This window comes from Corvus kubaryi, unplaced genomic scaffold (genome assembly GCF_017639235.1).
Source record: "Corvus kubaryi isolate FWS band 111438036 unplaced genomic scaffold, C.kubaryi_AGA036_p1.0 37301, whole genome shotgun sequence".
Taxonomy (NCBI): Eukaryota; Metazoa; Chordata; class Aves; order Passeriformes; family Corvidae; genus Corvus; species Corvus kubaryi.
In genome coordinates, this window is record NW_024581094.1 from 1,315,768 (window position 1) to 1,332,890 (window position 17,123).

The 17,123-nt window shown below is 62.5% G+C and overlaps 4 protein-coding genes across 14 annotated transcripts in view; 2 read left to right on the plus strand and 2 right to left on the minus strand.

Annotated features, from left to right (window-relative positions):
- The window catches only part of IKZF3 (IKAROS family zinc finger 3), a 37,863-nt gene extending 34,590 nt beyond the window's left edge, over positions 1-3,273 (plus strand). For all 7 annotated transcript variants that reach the window (XM_042027959.1, XM_042027958.1, XM_042027957.1 and 4 more), the window contains one exon: positions 756-3,273. In XM_042027959.1, the coding sequence (XP_041883893.1) occupies positions 756-1,459 (704 nt within the window). In that variant the 3' untranslated portion in view covers positions 1,460-3,273. The remainder of the gene's footprint in view (positions 1-755) is intronic.
- A 2,876-nt stretch (positions 3,274-6,149) lies between these two features.
- On the minus strand, positions 6,150-9,446 carry RDH8 (retinol dehydrogenase 8). Its single transcript, XM_042027970.1, has 6 exons — positions 9,320-9,446; positions 9,086-9,247; positions 8,405-8,584; positions 8,239-8,332; positions 7,977-8,160; positions 6,150-7,346 (listed from the first exon to the last, which is right to left on the minus strand). The coding sequence occupies exons 1-6, from the start codon at positions 9,414-9,416 to the stop codon at positions 7,107-7,109; spliced, it is 957 nt and encodes a 318-aa protein (XP_041883904.1). The 5' UTR covers positions 9,417-9,446; the 3' UTR covers positions 6,150-7,106.
- A 281-nt stretch (positions 9,447-9,727) lies between these two features.
- On the minus strand, positions 9,728-15,926 carry GRB7 (growth factor receptor bound protein 7). Of its 5 annotated transcripts, XM_042027966.1 has the most exons (16): positions 15,833-15,862; positions 14,998-15,046; positions 13,842-13,980; positions 13,612-13,756; positions 13,039-13,195; positions 12,844-12,965; positions 12,677-12,754; positions 12,451-12,588; positions 12,255-12,365; positions 12,039-12,137; positions 11,560-11,640; positions 11,373-11,489; positions 11,234-11,294; positions 11,062-11,149; positions 10,617-10,710; positions 9,728-10,542 (listed from the first exon to the last, which is right to left on the minus strand). In XM_042027966.1, the coding sequence occupies exons 3-16, from the start codon at positions 13,970-13,972 to the stop codon at positions 10,396-10,398; spliced, it is 1,569 nt and encodes a 522-aa protein (XP_041883900.1). In that variant the 5' UTR covers positions 13,973-13,980; positions 14,998-15,046; positions 15,833-15,862; the 3' UTR covers positions 9,728-10,395. The 5 variants fall into 5 exon arrangements, with proteins under 5 accessions (XP_041883900.1, XP_041883901.1, XP_041883902.1 ...); XM_042027967.1 differs by lacking the exon at positions 14,998-15,046 and having other exon boundaries at positions 12,677-12,751; positions 15,833-15,926; XM_042027968.1 differs by lacking the exon at positions 14,998-15,046 and having other exon boundaries at positions 11,234-11,291; positions 15,833-15,926.
- LOC121664583 (translation initiation factor IF-2-like) lies at positions 13,981-17,109 on the plus strand. Its single transcript, XM_042027971.1, has 2 exons — positions 13,981-14,824; positions 17,013-17,109. The coding sequence occupies exons 1-2, from the start codon at positions 14,265-14,267 to the stop codon at positions 17,107-17,109; spliced, it is 657 nt and encodes a 218-aa protein (XP_041883905.1). The 5' UTR covers positions 13,981-14,264.
- Positions 17,110-17,123: the final 14 nt, after the last annotated feature.

The following is a 17,123-nucleotide window of genomic DNA, read 5'->3' on the forward strand; positions in this document are numbered from 1 at the left end:
TAAGAGATTCGTGGATCTAATGTTTGCGAGTCACTTGCACGTGAAACCTTTCATCTGGTCTTTTTTTTGTATTTTTTTAAGTGATGAACAAGTTTATGGTTTTAGTAACCACAGAATTCAGTTACTTATTTCTAGACATTTACCCCCAAAATGCCTTTAGTGCTTTTGGGGTGCAGCTTGTTTCCTCCTTGCGGCTGGCACAGAGAACAGGAGTTGCACTGTGCTGCCCAGAGAGGTGTGAGAAGAATTTCAGGTGCGCTCTCCTCCACTTCTGTCCAGTCCAGAGCTTTCCAAGCCCCAGCACACTCAGAGGAAAACATTTTTCTTTCCCTAACCCCGTACTCAGTGACCCTAAATGTGAGGGGTTTATATCTATATTTATATCTGCCAGTATTAGTTTACCTGAATACCTGTGTAGAGGTCCAAGAAGCCAGCTGTGGTGCAGAGGAAGCTGTAGCTGTCAAAGGACAGTGAGAAAACTGACTTCAGTGCCCAAGGAGTTGTCAAAGATGAGTCTCTCAAAAAGTACCCTCGCCGCCTCCTCTATTAAACTGGTTTGCTTCTAAGCCTGAGGTTTAAGAAAATATAAAAATCAACAAAACCCCACCCAAAAGCTACTTGAGTCTAAGAACAGCTTCTTTCAGTAGAGAACATATAATGCCCCTTCACTTCACAGAGACCCTTTACAAAAGTCATCAAGAGGTTTAAATAGTTCTTTACCCACCCAGGTAATTGTCACCTCTCATCTCTTGCAGGTGAGAAACGACCCAGCTTTGATGTCAATTATAACACCAGTTTCCTGTACGAAAAGGAGAGCGAGATGATGCACGGGCACATGATGGACCAGGCCATCAACAACGCCATCACCTACCTTGGAGCCGAGGCCCTGCGCCCGCTCGTGCAGACCCCGCCGGCCCCCACGGCCGAGATGGTGCCGGTCATCAGCAGCCTGTACCCGCTGCCGCTGCCCCGTGCCGACGTGCCCAACGGCACCACGCTGGAGGCCGAGAAGAGCCACGGCCACCTCAGGGACAAGAGCCTGTCATCCGACAGGGGCCTTTCCCCAAACAACAGCGGCCACGACTCCACAGACACTGACAGCAACCACGAGGAGAGGCCCAATCCCACCTTCCACCAGAGCCAGGTGATCCCGGCTCCAACCCGCAACGGCCTCCAGGCCTTGAAGGATTTCCCAAGGCCGTACGACATCATCAAGCCACCCGCCATATGCCCACGCGATGCCTTCAAGGTCATCAACAAGGAAGGGGAGGCCATTGGGGTGTACCGGTGCGACCACTGCCGCGTGCTCTTCCTGGATTACGTGATGTTCACCATCCACATGGGCTGCCACGGCTTCCGTGACCCCTTCGAGTGCAACGTCTGCGGCTACCGGAGCCACGACCGGTATGAGTTCTCCTCACACATAGCTCGGGGAGAGCACAGAGTCGTGCTCAAGTGAAGGGACCAGTTTTCCAAGGTCAAAGGCTTTGTTTTCAATTGGAGGGGAGGCTTGGTTGGTTGGGTTTTTAATTAGTATAATGAAATTTCTTGAGTATTTTTCTAGGCCAGTTTTAAGAGTGTCACAAGGAGGTGACACTTTTTAAAATTCATCTTTCCCAGTAGTTCAGTGTTCTGTAGCATCTCTGCCTGGCTGCTGTGGTGAGTGGGACTGTGGGAAACACCAGGAGCAGAGACTGGTTTTGATATGAACTTTATTTTTGTGAAACTTCAGAGCCATTTATGATGTTTTCAATTTTTAACTTGTGTTTGTTTTTATAGAGTTTGCTTTAAGTCAGCACAAAAGGTTTTCATGCCAATTCCCCTGCTCATTCAGATGTATGGTCAGAAGCGTGTTGGAGGAGCTTTTCCTAGTTATAATCCCAATGGCCTCCCAATGGCTCATCACCAAAACAAGGAAAACTAGGGCAGGAAAAGGGAGGGATTATTAATTCCTCCTTAAAGATTTTCCCCTAAGCCCTAAGGAATGTGTGGCCCCACCACACTTTCAATTTTCTTACCCCACTGCTGACTTTTTTTAAAGTCACTCAGTAAGAGGAAAATAAGAAATGAGACCTATTTGGGGTTGGGATTTTTTAACAATACATATTTTTGGGATACCCAGTGAGATCACTGGTTAGCTCATCCATGTGGGCTGGGAGAAATCCCGATTTTCATTGCTGGAAACTCCTTCTTTCTGATGGGTGCCGAGAATGAGGACGAAGCTGTGCTCTGTGTTGTGCCTCTGCCTTGCTCCCACAGCAGGACACGTGGCCGTGCCATCCCTGTACCCACAGGGTGGCCCTGGCCAGCTGTGGACAGGTGAGACCTCAGGCAGGTGTGTGAGAGCCACACCCCCACTGGGATGGCCCTTGGGAGGTGCTGCTCTGCACCCCGAGCAGCTGCCATCCCTTCGAAGCCAGTTTTTACAACAGTTCTCTGAATCCCCCCCATGGCCCCACAGCCACGGCAGTGTCCCTGTGCTGGAGAGGGGTTTGGCAACGCCTTTGCTGAGTGAAGGTTTAGTCTTTGCAAAGTATTTTTGTATCCTGTAGTTAAGAGTGTTCTGATGGACTTTCTGCATTCCTTGTGTGGTTTGAGAGCTGTGTTGCTTTTGTGTTATCTCTGGTGATCCAATCGCTTCCCTGAGGGAAGGCTGGAGAGCTGAGGGTCAAGAAATACTGAAATTCATCCCTCCCTCTGAATTCTTTTGGCTCAATTATTTCCTCCCTGAATTTTAATGCACAAAATAAGAAATTTATATTCATTTTCCCCACTAAGGGTGGGTCTGGAGTGGGATAAATCAGCCTGTAGTGTGCTTGAGTATCCAGAGTGCTGTGGAAGTGCTAATCCAGGATCCTGCTGTCCCTGGGGTTGAGGAGAACTCTTTTGCTGTTATGTGTGGAGCTATAAAGCAGGTTTAGGATGTTTCCCAGTGCCCCATCATGAGAAAGGTGCATGTTGGCTCTCCCCTAATGAACACCCGTGTCACAGTGGGACCAATCCTCCTCCTGTGAGGGAGGCTGCAGTTCCACCAAGGATCGGCCCCAAGGGCCAAGCTCTTGGGTCCAGAAAAGGGAGGGAAAGGGAGTGAGAAAATTCCCAGAGAACAAAGAGAAGGTTCCACTGCTGCCCTGACATTTCTCAGTCCAACATTTTTAGGACATTGTGGTTGTCTTTATCAACTTCTAATTTTGTGATGAGCTTGCTTTTCAATGGCTTAGTTTTCAACACCAAAGAATTGTCAATAAATGAATAAAGTATTTAAATAATGACGATGTGCTGACTTGAGGGCAGGCAAAGGCAGGTTCCTAAAGGAATCTGCAGAGAGATGCCTCCTGGAACCATCCAAAAATCTTATTTTCCATAGGTGGATTGGGCAATGGATTCATTTAAGAATACACTTGAATTGTCCCTTCACACACCCATGTTCACCCCTGACCCACAGTGCTGCCCTGGAGCCACTGGCTTCGGAGGTGGGAATCCCACTGGGCCGTGTCTGGATGGTGAGGGGCTGTGTTGGTCCAGGGCAGGTCTCCGAGCTTGGAGGAGCTCTGGAAACTGCCTCGTCTGGGAAAACAGATGGAAAAACTGCTGGTACTGGTTGGCACCCTGATTTATTCTGCTCCTGGCTTGGTTATTTTGGTCTGGAACAGGTTTGGAGCATTCTCCAGTGCCTTGGTGTGTCTGTCTCGCTTGGTTCTTCATTTACTGATGAATTACACCCCAAGAGTGGGCAGGGGAGCCTCAGGGAAGGAGCTTTTGGCACCAAGAAACAAGCCTCTGGTGTTTAAAGGTTTACTGAAGTTTTAAAAATGTCAATAAACTCATGTCTACTCTGTCAGCCATTAAAACAGAGCTGGGAAATGACCAGCAGAGCTGGCTGAGGAGTGGGAATGAGCGCTGGGGCTGGAGCTGCCAGTGCCCATCAGCTCTGGGAGCTGTAAATCCCACAGGTGTGATGGAACCTGTGAGCCGTGGTGTGTCCCCAGGGGGTGCCGAGCCGTGGTGGGGGCTGTGCTCAGCAGAACCTGTTACTCAGTGGAGTAACCGATACAGTCAGAGGCGTAAAATAACATCGTCTGCTCCTCTGACTGCTGGAAAATGGTGCTGGACACAGTTTTGGTTAATAGAGGAACGATTTAACCCCAGAGCTGTGAGGTGGAGGCAGCTCAGCCCCACGCTTGGGCTGTGGGGTGGGCTCGTGGTTCCCGCGGGGTGCTGGGGCTGTGCCCGCCGTGCCGGAGCGCGTCAGCCGCATGGAAACATCCCGGCGGCGGAGGGTGGAGGCTCACACGAACCCCCCCGGCCCTTTTAGCACCTGCTTTACCCGGCTGACGCTGTTCGCGCTTGTTTCATTCCCCCCGACACCTTCTGCCGCAAGAGCTGGACACGCTTGAGAAACAGAAACGAAAAAAACCGAGAAGAAAGTCAGAGGATCCCTTTTTTCTTTTCCCTTCACTTCCTTCCCAGCCCGGATGCAACACAAGCACTGAGGGGTCTTTTCCCCTGCTGCTGCCGGGTGACTCCGAGGGCTGGCTGAGACAGAGGGGGCTCGGGGCTGGGGACAGCGAGTCCCACGGCGTCTTCCCACCCTGGTTTTTCCCTTAATAAGAACTGGTTTGATCCAAAACCCCTCAGACTTCTCCTGCCTGGAGCCAAACCCCTTTAAAGGCTCACAGAAACCTTCAGTTGGTGTTGTGACAGAGAGATCCTTATCTGCTGATAGCTGTAATCGTGATAGAGCACAGAGGAACTCGTTTCTCCTGTCCTCGTGTTGAAACACGCTTTCTAACGCACAAAAAATCCCATAAAACTCTTCCGGGTGCCGCGCTGCATCCTTGGAGCATCCCGGCCGGCTCCTGCTCCCGCGGGGAGCGGTCCAGCACCCAAAACCCGGCAGTGCCGGGAGGGGACAGGGAGGACTGAGTCACTGCCACCACCTCCTCCGTGTCCCAATTCCCCAGCCGTGCACTGAGTCACGCTCCCCGCGCTGGCCCGGCGGGGACCCGGCGGCGTTTTCCCACCCTCCGCGTGGGCCGGGTTCCCAAATTCTGGGGGCAGGGGGTGAGCAGAGCCACCTCTGTGCTGAGCGACAGCGAGAAGGGACATTGAAGTGCCCCCAGCTCTGGGGGAGCTCTGCAGCCCCGGGGTTCTCACCGGGACACGCGGGTGCAGCACAAGCCGGGACAGGGCCGCGACTGTCACCGGGGCACCACGACGCGGGCAGCAGGTTCGTGTCACGCCTGATGCCCCCCTCGCTGCGCCGGGAGGGAAGTGAAGCCCCCGGGGAGCCACCGAACCGGCCCCTCCAGCCGGGTTATATCTGGCGCCGCATTTGCATGGCAGCGAGTCGGCACCTGGCAGCGAAATCCTCGGGGGATCGAGGACACGGGGAACGGCTGGCAATTGTCACACGCCGGCGACAGGAAAGTCCCAGCAGACTATTGTTTTTAGAAGAATCTACTTCCAACCCGCACGGCTCCGGCCCCTGCAGCAGCGCTTGCCCGCCGGCACCCGCGGGGCTGCGGCGATGGTGGGATGGGAAATAGTCCTGGGCTGCAAGCGGTGCTCCATGGCCACGGAGGATGCTCCGGGTGGGAGGTGATGTTCCTCAGCCTCACACATAACCCAGGTGCCCCCGACGGCTTGGGGATCCCCTCACTCACAGCAGCTCCCTGTTCCTCCCTCTCTCTGCCGGGACCGCCGTGAGCACGGCTGTGAGGGAGGCTGGGGCTGTCACTGCTCCACCCAGACCCCACTACCCCCACCCGCAGTGAGACCTGGGGCTCATCCTGCTCCCCCCAGCTCCCCCAGTACCAGCCCCATTGCTGCTCCCCTGGGCACTGGGGACACCGTGGGGCTGGGGGTGTATGAGTGGGGTCCTGTCCTCCCTCAGCTCCGTTTCCCACAGCTGTGGCTTTGTGCCAGGGAGCCCCCCTTGTTGCTCCCCGGGGCCTGGCAGAGTCACCCTCACCCCCCCATCCTGCCCCCCAAGTGGAGAAAGTTAGTCAAATCTGCAGAAACCGCAGCGAGGGGGGAGGCAGCGATTCTGTCACCGCTTTGATGTCACCCCTGCACGTCCCACAGGTGCTGCCATCACCCCGGGGCCGCGGTCCCACCGCCGCTTTGCCATTAACTCGTGCGAGAAGGGGGGATAATGCAAATATATTTCCTTCCCCACCTCCATCCTGTCCCCACGGTCCCTGGAGCCGGCGGGGCCAGGAGATGCCACGTGCGAGGCACACGGAGCCGCAGCCGCGTCCAGCCCTCTCACGTGGGGCTGGGGGTCCCGGCAGGGCTCCGGGGGTTGCGCCGGGAAGTGCAGGGAGAGCCAGGAAGGTTTCTGAGCAGCGGGGCTGATTCATGCCGGGCCTCCTGCGGTTTCCCCCGGCGCTCACCTCCCGGTGCTGTCACGCCAAGCGCCCACACGCCAGCGTTCAGGGTGAATCCACCCCGCTGTCACCCACCGGGAGCTGGAGGGGAGCCCCTAGGGCAGCGTGAGCTGCTGAGCTCCCCTGGGCTCACCCTGCACCCAGTCTTTGCCATACACCCCACCCCAACGCTGCACCGGTCCCTGCACCCCCTTTACACCCCTGACGCCCCCAATGTGCCCCTCTGAACACACCACACACTCCTCACACTCTGCTCTCCCCCTCCCAACAGCTCCTGCACCTCTTGTACTGTCCCAGTGCCCGAGGGTTCGGTGACAGTTGGGGGTGACACAGAACCCCCCACCATGGGACATTCCCAACGCCACAGCAGTGCCTGCAGGAAGGAGGATGCAGCACCACGGGGTGATGGGGTGAGGTCCCCTGGGTGTCACATGCCCGCGGGTCGGAGGTACAGGTGCCCCTGGGGAGCAGGAGGCAGGCAGGGGGCAGCTGCCAGCTCTTCCCAGCCCCGTCACGGCCGCTGCACTCCCGGAGGAAGCTGCTCTGCGTTGCTCACCCCGCGCTGGTTATAAATACCCTCCCCATTTTAATTTAATGCGGCTGCGGCGGGAGCTATTTCGGGCCGGGAACGGGAAGCGAAACCCTGCACGGGTCCCGGCCCCCTCGCCCCCGCCGCCCGGGATGGGCTGGGCAGTGCCCAGGGGCCACAAGGGCTTATTTGAAGCCCAGGAGCCGCACACCCGCCTTGACCTTCTGTGCCTTCCACCGGAGCAGGCGGATGGCGCGGAGGCTGAACCGCAGCACCGTGTCGTACTTGAACACCAGCTTGTAGAAGGCGTCGGTGATGAGGGCGCCGCTGGGGTCGGCGTGTTTGAGCGCGGCCATCGGCGTGTACGCCACGTTGGTCTGGTGCCGGAACGGCGGCCGCGCCGCCTCGATCACCCGCAGGGTGTGCTGCACGTGGAATTGAGACTGTCCCCTTCCTGTCCCCACAGCCCCTCCCCAGCCCTCCACTTTTCACATCCCACCCCTATCCCTTTTCAACCCTGTCTGCATCCCATCCCCATCTGCACCCCCATCCTCATTCACATTCTCAACCCCTCCCTTCCCATTGTCCTCCTATCCCCATTCCTATCCCAGCTCCTTCTCATTCACTTCCTCTCCCCATCCCCAAGCCCTTCCTATCCTATCCCTGTCTCTAATCCATCCCACCTCACTCCACCACCATTCCTATCCCATCCCCAACTCCTTCCCATTCTATCCCTATCTTTATCCTATCCCACCCCATCCCCATCCCATCCTACCCCTACCTCCAGCCCTTCCCATTCCCATTCCATTTCCATCCCATCTCCATCCTTGGTTCCTCCCCATCCTATTCCCATCCCATCCACATTCCCATCCCATCACCATTGCTATTCCCATTCCCAGCCGGGCTCAGCCCCATCAGGATGGAGCTGTCTGTGAGTGAACTGCCCCACTGCTGGCTGGGCATCGCTGTTCCTTGTTAGGGCTAATTGACACCTCTGCCCAGCCCAGCCCAGCAGGGCACCCCCAGCCCACTGGGGCCCCCTGCCCGCCTGTCACCTCTGCGATGTCCTCGGGGGTCTGGCCAATGCTGGTGAACACATCCTTGGAGCTCCTCAGGTAGAGCTTGGTGAAGATTTCGGCCGTCTCGGGGTCAGTCCGTGAGTAGTCGGCGCGTTCAGCTTCCTCATACAACTTCGTCTCGAATTCCGTCATCACCGGCCCCGGCTCCACCAGGCTGATCCTGCCCAGGGATGTGGCAGTGGGCACCTCCAGAACCCCTGGCCCCGGGGGCTGCACGGCCACCCACCCCCGCACTCACGCCACGTTGAAGCGCAGCGCCTGCACCACCAGGCTCTCGCAGAAACCCTCCACCGCAAACTTGGAGGCTGAGTAGATGTCGTTGAAGACGATGCCTGGATGGTTGGGGAGTCCTGGTCAGGGCTGGGTGGGGGCTGGACCCCCCGGGACACCCCCTTCTCCCCTACCCTGCAGGCCCATGATGCTGCTGATGACGATGATGTGGCCCCCGCGGCGCCGCTTCATGTCGGGCAGCACCTCCTTGACCAGGCGGACGAGGCCGAAGAAGTTGGTGTCCATAAGGCTCTGCATGGCTGTCAGGCTTTGGCACTCCAGGGGTCCCGCCATGCCCACCCCGGCGTTGCTGACTGTGGGCACGGGGCATCAGTGGGGCATGCCCTGGGCAGGAGGATCCCGCACCCTGGGCCTGGGGGGTCCCTGGTGCTTGGAGTATCCTCAGCATGGGATATCCTGGGTGTGGAGGCTCCCTGGTGCAGGGTGTCCCTGGCATAGAGGGTCACTGGTGTGTGGGGTCACAGGGTCCCTTGTATATGAGAAGCCCCGGGCACAGGGGGTCCCCAGTGCTCAGAGGGTTCCCAGAATGGGATGTCCAGAATTTGGAGGGTTCCTGGTGCAGGGAATGTCCCAGCACAGAGGGTGCCCTGGTGCAGGGGGTCCCTGGCATGGACGGCCCCTGGTGCATGGGGTCAGGGTCATGAGGTGTCCCTGGCACGGAGGGTCCCAGCGCTGGATGCACAAATGGTCTCCAGCACGAGACAGGCTTGGCTACACAGCCCCCAGTACAGGAGTCCCCATTATGGAGGGTCCCAGCTCGGGGGTCACGGTGGGAAGGGAATCCCGGGGCTCACCCAGGATGTCGACGTGGCGCCCGGGGATGCTGTCGAGGCAGGCGCGGATGGAGCCCTCGTCACACACGTCCAGCTGTTTGATCTCCAGCGTCCGGCCCAGCGCCGGCCCCGCCGCCGCCGCCAGCGCCCCGCTCCTGCCCACGTTCCTCATGGTGGCGATGACTGGGGGCACAGGCGGCTCAGCCCCGCGCGGGTTCCCCCCGGGGGCCCGGGGTCCCCCCCCATCCCGCTCACCTCGGAAGCGGCGCTGCTTGTCCTGCGCCAGGCGCACGGCCAGCGCCAGCCCGATGCCGGAGGAGCAGCCGGTGATCAGCACCGTCTTGGGAGCCATGGCACGGCCTCCCCTCTTCTCCTCAGCCCCCCGCCTTTATAGCAGCTGCCCCAGCCCCCCCCAAATCCGGGCCCTTAATCTCCCCCGGATAATCCCCCCTCCCGGGGATTTGCTGCGGCCGCGTGGCTGAGCCGCACGTGGTGCCCGGGGAGCACAGAGGGGCCTTTGTGTGGGACCTGGGGCACTCTGGAGACACAGCGGGACATGGGGACACTGCCAGACGTGGGGGCACTGCGGGATACGGGGACACTGCCAGCCGTGTGCCACCGGCAGCGGGGAGCTCTGGGGATGTGAAGGAACAAGGCAGGAGCTCTGCAAAAATAACCTTTATTATCACTGGTATAAAACACGTCCCAGTTCAACTGGCCTCGTAGGGACTTGGGGGACACGGTGATGGGTGCCCCCCTCACCCCCACACCCCGGGACCCCGCTCCTGGGGACCCCAAAACCCCCTTGGTGTGGGGGCAAGGAGTGCCAGGCCCCCGCAGGGACACTCGGGGACAGTCGGGGCTGGTGCTGCAGGGTGGAGGGGAGAAAGTGCTTGAGTGTGGGGGTCCTGGCAGTGGGCTGTGCCCAGCTGTGCCATACTGGCAGTGCCAGGCTGTGCCAAACCATCCCACTGGTGCCAGGCTGTGCCAAACTGTGCCAGCAGTGCTGGGCTGTGCTGAGCTGTGCCGTGTTGGTGGTGCCCAGCTGTGCCAAACTGTGCTGGTGGTGCTGGGCTGTGCCAAGCTGTGCCGCATCAACAGGGCCAGGCTGTGCCAAACAATCCCAGTGGTGCCAGGCTGTGCCGAGCCATTCCGTGCCGGTGGTGCCAGGCTGCATCAAGCCGTGCTATGTTGGCAGTGAGAGTGAGCCAAAGCATGCCAGCAGTGTCAGACTGTGCCAAGCCACGCTGGCAGCGCCAGAATGAGCCAAACCCTGCCATGCCGGTGGTGCCAGGCTGTGGCAAACCCTCACAGTGGTGCCGTGCCATGGCTCAGAGGGCCACGCAGGTGCAGTAGTGCCGCAGCTTGCAGGGCAGGATGCCGCGGTTGATCTGGTGGAACTCCACGAGCTGGATGAGGTCGGCGAAGCGCGTCTGCCCGTCGTCCATGGTGAAGTAGAGCCGACCCTCCTCCTCGCTCTGCCAGGGGGCTGCAGGTCAGGACCCCTCTCCCCGGCCCCCCCAGCCCCCCTCAGCCCCGGGCTGGCACTCACCGGCAGGATGAGGTAGTGTTTGATGCGCTGCAGGTGGCACAGGGACAGCACAAAGCCCTTGGGGTTCCTCTGGCTCTCCCGCACCAGGAAGACCCTGTGAGCCCCAGGGGTGTCACCGCTGGCCCCAGGTCCCCTCTGCCCCCCCAGTGTCACCCATTGGGTCCTACAAACCCCCAAGAAGCCCTGGGGGTCCGGTACCCCCTGGCATCCCTGGGAGCCTGTGTGTCCCCCCAGGAGCCTGTGTGTCCCCCAAACCCCAGGCTCCCAAACCTTGCAAAATCCCGGGAGTCACAACCCCCCGGGATCCCTCAGCCCCATCCCCACACACATCCTGCATGCCTGCATGAGCTGACCCCGTAACCCCTGGGCTCCTGTACCTCCCTGGAGTCCCGTGTCCCCCCCAGGAGCCCCAGGGACCCCGATCTCCCACCCCAGGGTCCCATACCCGTCCACCAAGCCCTGACGGCCGATGAGCTGCTGGGTGTCCTCCCGGGAGATGCGCCCGTGGAACCAGGGCTGGGTGCGGTGGATGGCTGTGGGGAGAGGAGTGTCAGGCTTGGGGGGACCCCCTGCCCAGGGCAGGGACCCCCACGGGGCACTGACCCCCCCCATCTCACCGGCGCTGAGTGGGGAGCTGTGGCAGGCTGCGGGCAGGCTGTACCGGTGTGTCGTCTTCTTCTGGGCACACAAAGTGAGGATGGGGCATTAAGGTGGGCTCAGGGGGACTCCCCCTCACTCCCCAGCACCCCAACTCACCCTCCAGGCCTGTGCCTCCTCCAGGGCGGCAGTCAGCACCTCACTGGGGTTCTCGATCACCCGGCCCGTGCACCCCGAGAAGTCCATGGCCACCAGTGCATTATCCGAGACACTTCGCTGGGGGGGACAGGAGGGTCACCGGAGGGTCCCCACAGGCCAGGGGCTCCAGGGGGCAGGGGACACTCACCAGGGGCGTGGGGCCGATCCAGGGGGGTTGGCTCAGCCGTGCCTGCGCTTGCTGGTAGTTGCAGTAGAGCTGCATCCCATACTGGGGGAACAGCCCTGTCAGCTGGGGGGTCCTGTTGCGGGGTGGGGGAGCACCCAGGGAAACCCAGGGACCTCCGCAGACACCCCGTGCAGGGATGGGGACCTCTGCATCCACTCCACGTGGGCACAGGGACACCCACCCTGAAACATTACCACTGGGATTGGGGTCATCCCTCCAGCGTCCCTCTAGAACCCCTCCCCATTCCCCCCCTTGCATCTCTCCAGCATCTTCCCAGCATCCCCTCAGTATCCCCCGAGCATCCCCCCATCATCCCTCCATCTACCCCCCAGTATCGCCCCAGCACCCCTCCAAATTCCCTCCTGCGTCCCCTCAGCATCCCTCTGCCATCATCCCAGCGTCCCCCAGCATGGGCCCGGTAGCACCTGGTCGGGGCTCACCTTGAAGAGCCGGAACGCGGCCATCCAGCAGCTGCGGCTCTGCTCGTCCTCGCTGCACAGCAGCTTCAGGCCCTTCACGCCGCTCCGCACCTTGTGGGGCTGCGGGAGAGGCCGGAGCTGTCACGGGGCAGCCCCGGGTGGCTCTGAGGGGACAGAGAGCCCTTGGACAGGGGGAGGCGCAGGGAATGACCCCGCCGCAGGCAGGGACATCCCCACCTTGATGCAGAAGCCAAACTCGGTGGGGGTCCCGTAGAGCTTCTTGCCCTGCGTCACGTAGTAGATGTTGGACTCGGTGAGGTCAGCAAAGTACTGGAGGTGCCGGGGGTCCTGGGGAGGTGGGGGGGTGTCAGGGATGGCCCCGCTGCACCCCGTGGCCGTGCCACTCCTCACTCCAGGACCCCCCTGTCCTCACCTTGGAGGTGCCCTTGGTGGAGTAGTAGAGCCCTGAGCGGCGCAGGGAGAAGTGGAAACGCTTCCAGACCTTGCGCCCGGCCTCCCGCAGATGCAGGAAGCCCTGGACCTCGGGGCAGCTCCCGGAGTTGAGGAAATTCTGAGGGGACACGAGGGCTGAGGGGCACGGTGGGGTCCCCAGGGCACAGCGGGGACCCCAGGGCACAGCCGGGCACGGTGTCCCATACCTGGATGAGCTCGGAGTGTGCCATGCTCTTATTGGCCTCCAGGCAGCTGGACACCATCACCTCAGGGAACAGCGACTGCTGGGGGACAGGGGGTCAGCAGAGACCCTTGGGGTGCTCAGGATCCCCACGGGGAGGTCACAGAGGGGTTACCGGGGGTCCCCACCTACCGCGTTGCTCTTGAAGAGCTCGTACTTGGCGAAGTTCTTGCGGAACACAAAGCGGCTGTCGGCGCCTGGGGCCCAGGAGCTCTGCACCTCCACCACCGACTCATGGTCCTCCAGGCAGCGTTCTGGGGGGACAGGGGGTCAGCGGGGTCGGGGGTCCCACAGGCCGTGCCCCGCCATGCCCCCACGGCCGCTCACCCAGGGCCAGGTGCTGGTGCAGCTCCACCAGGGCCCAGCTGTGGTCGTGCAGCGCCCGCGTCCTGCGCACCAGGGTCTCGCAGAGCTGCCGCGCCGTGGTCCCCGCCGACGCCTCCAGCGAGCGGCACGCGCCATCCTCGCCGAACACCTTCACCACCTGGGAGGTGGGATGGAGGTGTCAGGGCCCCCCGGTGTGAGGGGACCCTGCAGAACCACAGGAGAGACCACCCCCCCAGCCTCCTGCTCCCCAGCTCATGTGGGAGGAGGTCTCTGTCGCAGGTCCCCCGGCTAAGGAGGGTGGAACCTCTGTAGAGGGGTCTTGTCCAAAGGCTGACCCCCTTTCCAGCCCCTCAACTCAAATGGGAGGTGGTTCCTGCTCCAGGGCTGAGACTCCCCCCCCCTCCCCAGCCCCCCTGACTCCCGCTTCATGTGGGAGGTGTGCTCGCAGCGGAGGTCCCTGCCCCTTGACCAAGAATCCCCTCCCCAGCCCCCTGATTCCTGGAAGGTGCCCCTGCAGAGGTGTCCCGGTCCCAGATCTGAGCCCCCCTCCCCAGCCCCCTGCCCCTGACTCACGTGGGAGGTGCCCTCGCGGGGGGGTCCCTGTCCCAGGGCCGGGCTGCTCAGGATGGGTGAGTTGGAGGGGCTGCAGAGCTCGGGGAAGGGGTTGGGGATGCTGGGCAGTGACGACGCTCGTGGCTCCTCCTGTGGCAGCTGCCGGCTGAAGGCACAGGGTGAGCTCTGTGCCCCCATGACCCCCCTGAGCATCCCCCAAACCCCCCGAGCCCCCCGTGCCCCACACCCACCTGCTGCCGTGGATGAAGAGCGGCTGGGAGCGCTTGACCTCGGGTGGCCCCTCACCCGCGTCCCGCTCACTGGGACCCCCATCCTGCTCGGGGGGCTCCCAGAGGCTGTTCTGCTGAGCCCCCCCCTCCATGGCATTATCTGTGGGGTGAGAGGGGGGTCTGGCACCGTGTGGGGGTGGCACTTGGGGGGGCCATGGCCAGGTGTGGGCAGCCCCCACAGGACACCGTGCCAGGCTCCACGTGGGCTCCCACCCCTGGCACCCACCCCGGGGTATTTTCCTGGTGCCCAGACAAGCAGGACCCCAGCCCTGGGCATCCGTCTGAGCCCCAGGTGGCTGCCGAGGGTTGGGGTGTCCCAGTCCCCCCAGTCCTGTCTGGGTACTGGGGGCTGGAGCGTAACACTGACAGCGAGCACAGCCCATCATGAGACCCCCAAGAATCCCCCACATCCCACGTGGGACCCTCACCAGTGGCCCCACACCAGCACTGAGGCTCTGGGGGCACTGGAAGATGCTGGCTGAGCCGTGCTGGGCTGAGCCGTGCTGGGCTGAGCTTTGCCAGGCCGAGCTTTGCCGGGCCGAGCCGTGCCGGCGCCGTGGGGAGCAGGAAGCTGAGCGTGGCGGCGGCGGCTCAGCCCAAACACCTCCTCGGGTCCGGCCAAACCAGTTCTGGCGGCCGCTCCCAGCTCCACCTCACCGCCCTGGCATCCGGGCCCGGGCGGCCGCGCCGGGAGCCGGGGGCGAGGGAGCCGCCGTGGGAACCGCCGCCAGCCCCGCCGCTGGCACAGCCCCCCGTGCCCCCACCCACGGTGCCGTGGTGCTCGGACACCGGCCACGCTCCGGTGCCAGCCCCAAACTGCCCCGCAGCAGGACCCGGGGAGGTGCCACGGCCCCGCCAGCACGTGGCACACGGAACACACACGTGGCACCCACGGTGGCAGCGGACGCCGGTGCCGGCGGCCCCAGGACACCGAGTAGAGCCAGGTTAATCATTCGCCCGCCGCCCGTCCCTGTCCCCACCTCCTGCCACCTCTCGGGGTCCAAGTCCATGGCTGGGCAGGGCTGATGCCATCCTCATCCCATCCCTGTCCCTGCCGCGTCCCTGTCCCCATCCCAGCATCCCACCGGGACCCTCTGCTCCTTCCCTGCTCCCTGACTTGACTGCGCTGGGCTGGGTCTCCCCACCTGGCCAGACCCCGGCGTGACCTGGGGATGCAGGGACAGCCAGGGGTCAGGTGGGGTGATGCTGCTGGTGGGACACAGCAGGGGACACGGGGGGATGTGACAGACAGGGCCCTGGGACCTGCCCTGCTCTGCCACCAACCCGCCAGCCCAACCCCGTGGCCTCAGGTCACCCCGGTGTCAGCCCTGTCCCGGTGGCCATGGCAGGGCTCCAGCAGGGTGGGGACACACGGACTGTCCCTGGGGCTTGGGACAAACAGGGGGACACAGAGCTTTGGGCAAAGGGACAGGGGCCAGCAGGGGTATGGGGTGGGGGACTGGAGGGGGTCAGGACCACCGGGATGGGCCCCAGGGCCACCAGGGCTATAGAGCAGGGGGTCCAGGGCCAGCAGATTGAGGGGATGGGGCCCCAGGGCAACCGGGCTGAGGGATGGGATCCCAGAGCCACCAGGATTAGGGGATGAGATTCCAGGGACACCGGGATAAGGAATGGAATCACAGCGTCACCAGCATAAGGGACGGGGCTCCAGGACCACCAGGACTGAGGAACAGGATCCCAGCTGTGGGTGGGGGTCCCGGTGGGTGCCGAGGTGGGGGGGACAGGGCTCCCCAGGGGCACAGAGGCAGCAGGGGAGCCACGGCGGGACGGTGGAGGAGGAGGAAGAGCCGGGAGGAAGGCGGGAAGGAGGGAGGGAAGGGGTGCAGGCACAGCGAGAGGTCCGGGGTCGTTCCCGGCGGGATGGGGCTGGCACCCCGGGAAGACCAGCGGCCCCCCGGCCCCAGGAGCCCTCAGCCCGGCCCTGCTCCTACCTGCAGCGCCCGCCGCGTCCCGGCACCCTCCCGCCGGACCGGGGATTCCTGTTCTCCCCGGCTTTATCTACCTGCGCCAGCTCCCGCCCCCGCCTGACATCACGACGCCCCGGGCCTGCTGCCCGACACCGACCCCCCCAGCAACACCCAGGGGGGCCCCCCAGGCCCCCCGGCCCCCGGGTGGGGTGTCTAGCCTGGCCCTGGTGCAGCCCCGGGGGGCTGGACCCCCCAAACCCACTTCCCACGACCCCCCTGAGGTGGTGATGGGGAGTTTCCCACAATGCACTGGGGTGACCCCTGGAGCAGCCGGGCTGTGAGGGGACACAGGGCCCCGGTCCCCTGGGATGTCCTGAGGCTGCAGGTCCCACAGACCCCCAGCCCACCCTCTGGGAGACCCCAACCCCAGGGTGTGGAGTTTGGGTCGGGGCTCCCCTGGGACCCCCAAAGTGGGGGGATGGAAGAGTCCCATGAGTGGGGGGGGGGGGATGTCCCCGTTGGGTAGCACGGGTGGGACCCCTGCCGGGTGGGGCTGCAGGGTGAGGGGGCTTATGGGGGTCTCATGCAGGTCAGGGGCCCTGCCAGGGGGACATTTGGGATATTGGAATGCAGTGGGACGTGGCGTCCCTTAGGGGCTCCGTGTGGGTCCTGTGGAGTCCCTTGGGGGTGTCCCCACATGGGGTCTGGGAGTCCCCACTGGGGATTTGGGGTCCTGTGGGGCCACAGAGTCCCCAGAGGTGTCCCCATGGAGTGGTTCAGGGGTCCCTGTGGGGCATCCTGAGGGCTCCATGGGGTCCTGTCGGTCTGTGGGGGGGCTACAAGGCCCTATAGGACCCCCACAGGGATATTAGGAGGGGGTCCCATGGAGCAGGGAGGATTCCCATGGGACTAGAGAGCTCCTGGGGGGGGTTATCCTGGGTCCCACGGGGTCCGTGTGGCTCCCCCGGGGGTTATCCTGGGTCCCACGGGGGTGGGTGCGGGTGACACGGGGGACACTGAGGTCATCGTGCGTCCCACGTGGGTGGTTGCAGGTCCCCTGGGGGTCTCAGGGTCACTGCAGGTGACACACGGGCGAGTTTGGGTCCCCCGGCGGTCACTTTAGGTCACTAGAGGTGTTTTTAGGGTCACCTTGGGTCACTGGGTGTCTCACGGGGGTCACTGAGGGTCATTTTTGGTCCCCCAGGGGTCACCGGGGTCACGGCGGCTCCGCCGGAGGTCTCGGAGCAGACAAGACGAGCGGCGCGGCGGTGCAGAGCGGCCGGAAGTGGCGCATCACGTGACTGCACCCGGAAGC